At 60.8% G+C, this 1923-nt stretch overlaps 1 protein-coding gene across 1 annotated transcript in view; it reads right to left on the bottom strand.

The window, feature by feature from the left end:
* Window positions 1–33: 33 nt before the first annotated feature.
* The window catches only part of EMH_0073440 (uncharacterized protein), a gene marked incomplete at both ends in the record, with an annotated part of 4172 nt that continues 2282 nt past the window's right edge, over window positions 34–1923 (bottom strand). The window contains 2 exons of the mRNA XM_013499328.1: window positions 34–1832; window positions 1919–1923. Coding sequence (XP_013354782.1) covers window positions 34–1832; window positions 1919–1923 — 1804 coding nt within the window. The remainder of the gene's footprint in view (window positions 1833–1918) is intronic.

Below are 1923 nucleotides of genomic sequence, written 5' to 3'. Positions count from 1 at the left end.
TATATATATATATATATATTTTTTTTCTTTTTTCTATGGGGATGGCTCCTCATAAACTCCTTGCAGCTGAATTGCTTCGATTGCTGCAAGAATATGCGGGGGATCTGCTGTGCTGCTGCTGCTGCTGCTGCTGCTGCTGTAGCTGCTGCTGTAGCTGCTGCTGTAGCTGCTGCTGTAGCTGCTGCTGTCGCCGCTGCTGCTGTAGCTGCTGCTGTCACCGCTGCTGCTGTAGCTGCTGCTGTCACCGCTGCTGCTGTAGCTGCTGCTGGTGCTGTCGCTGCTGCTGCTGCTGCTGTCGCTGGTGTCAGTGCTATTGCTGTTCGCGTTGTTGTTGCTGCTGCTGCTGCTGCTGCTGCTGCTGCTGCTGCTGCTGCTGCTGTTGCCGTTGCAGCAATCAACCGGCATCAGAGTATTTAGTGTTTGTGTTATTTGTTCTGTGGTTTGTTGTGTATTATTATAAATACAAGAGGGAGAAAAAATATTTATATTTGTATCCTTTTCTGTATTTATATACTCTTCTCCGTTGTCTCCATATATGAGGCCTCGCGCACCAGCAAGCAGCCGAAGGTGATCAAGAAGAGACAGCTGGGCCCCCTCTCCTTGCTGCTGCAGCTGCTCCAGCTGCTGCAGCTGCTGCTGCAGCAGCTCCTGCTGCTGCTCCAGCTGCAGCTGCTGCTGCTGCAGCTGCTGTTCCTCCTGCTGCTGCAGCTGCTGTTCCTGCTGCTGAGCAAAAGAACTGCTGCAGCAGCAGTTCATGCTGTTGCTGCAGCTGCAATTGCTGCTGCTGCTCCTGCTGCTGGTGCTGCTGCTGTCATCGCTGCTGCTGCTGCTGCTGCTGCACTGCTGCTGCATCCGATCAACATAGGAGGAAAAGTATAGAGCAGTTGCAGCATCCACTTCTGTGGAGACTGTCTCCTTTTGCTGACTCCCACAAACAGCCAGCAGCGAGTCAACGTCTACTCCAGTTAAGGGGGCCCCCTCAGGGGGCCCCTCAGGGGGCCCCTGTAGGGGCCACACGAAGGGCCCCTCGAGGGGCCCCTCCAGGGGGCCCCCTTGGGTGGGGGCCCCTTGGGTGGGGGCCCCCTCGGGGGGCCCCTCCAGGGGGCCCCCTTGTGGGGTGGGCCCCTCGGCGGTCCCCTCGGGGGGCCCCTCTAGGGGGGCCCCCTGCAGGGGGGCCCCCTCGAGGGGGCCCTCCAGGGAGGCCCCTTGGGGGAAGGGCCCCTCAGGGGTCAACTCCAGGGGGGCCCACTGCAGGGGGGCCCCCTCAAGGGTCCCCTCCAGGGTGGCCCACTGCAGGGGGGCCCCCTCAAGGGGCCCCTCCAGGGGGGCCCCTTGGGGGAAGGGCCCCTCAAGGGGCCCCTCTAGGGGGGCCCCTTGGGGGAGGGGCCCCTCAGGGGGCCCCTCCAGGGGGGCCCCCTGGTTGTGTTGGTGAGTGAGGACAGCATTGTTCTGTGCTGACTCCATCTGCTGCTGCTGTTCCTCCCGCTGCAGGCCCTGTATGCGCTGCAGCATGCGCAGCAGCTGCTGCTGTCTTAGTTGCTGCTGCTCCTGCTGCATCACCTGCATCTCCTCCTCCTGTTTTCTCATTCGCTCCTGCTGCAGTCGCTGCTGCTGCAGCTGCTGCTGCTGCAGCTGCTGCTGCTGCAGCTCGTGCACCTTCTGCAGGTGCCGCTGCAGCTGCTGCTTTTGGGAACGCCGCAGCTCAAGCTCCACTATATGTAGAGGATCTGTCGCTTGTAGTTGTTGCTGCAGCAGCCGCTGCTGCTGCTGCTGCTGCTGCCGCTGCTGCCGCCGCTGCTGCTGCTCCAGGCTTTCAGCTTCGTCTGTCTCCTCTGTATCGGATTCAAACGGAGACAGAGTTTGTGCTGCAGCAGCACCTCCTGCTGCTGCTGCTGCTTCTGCTGCTGCTGCTGCTGACTGCAA

This window comes from Eimeria mitis, genomic scaffold (assembly GCF_000499745.2).
Source record: "Eimeria mitis Houghton genomic scaffold, Emh_scaff4219, whole genome shotgun sequence".
NCBI classification, from domain to species: domain Eukaryota; phylum Apicomplexa; class Conoidasida; order Eucoccidiorida; family Eimeriidae; genus Eimeria; species Eimeria mitis.
Note: the sequence above shows the minus strand (reverse complement) of the source record. Positions and strands in the feature narration are given on the sequence as shown.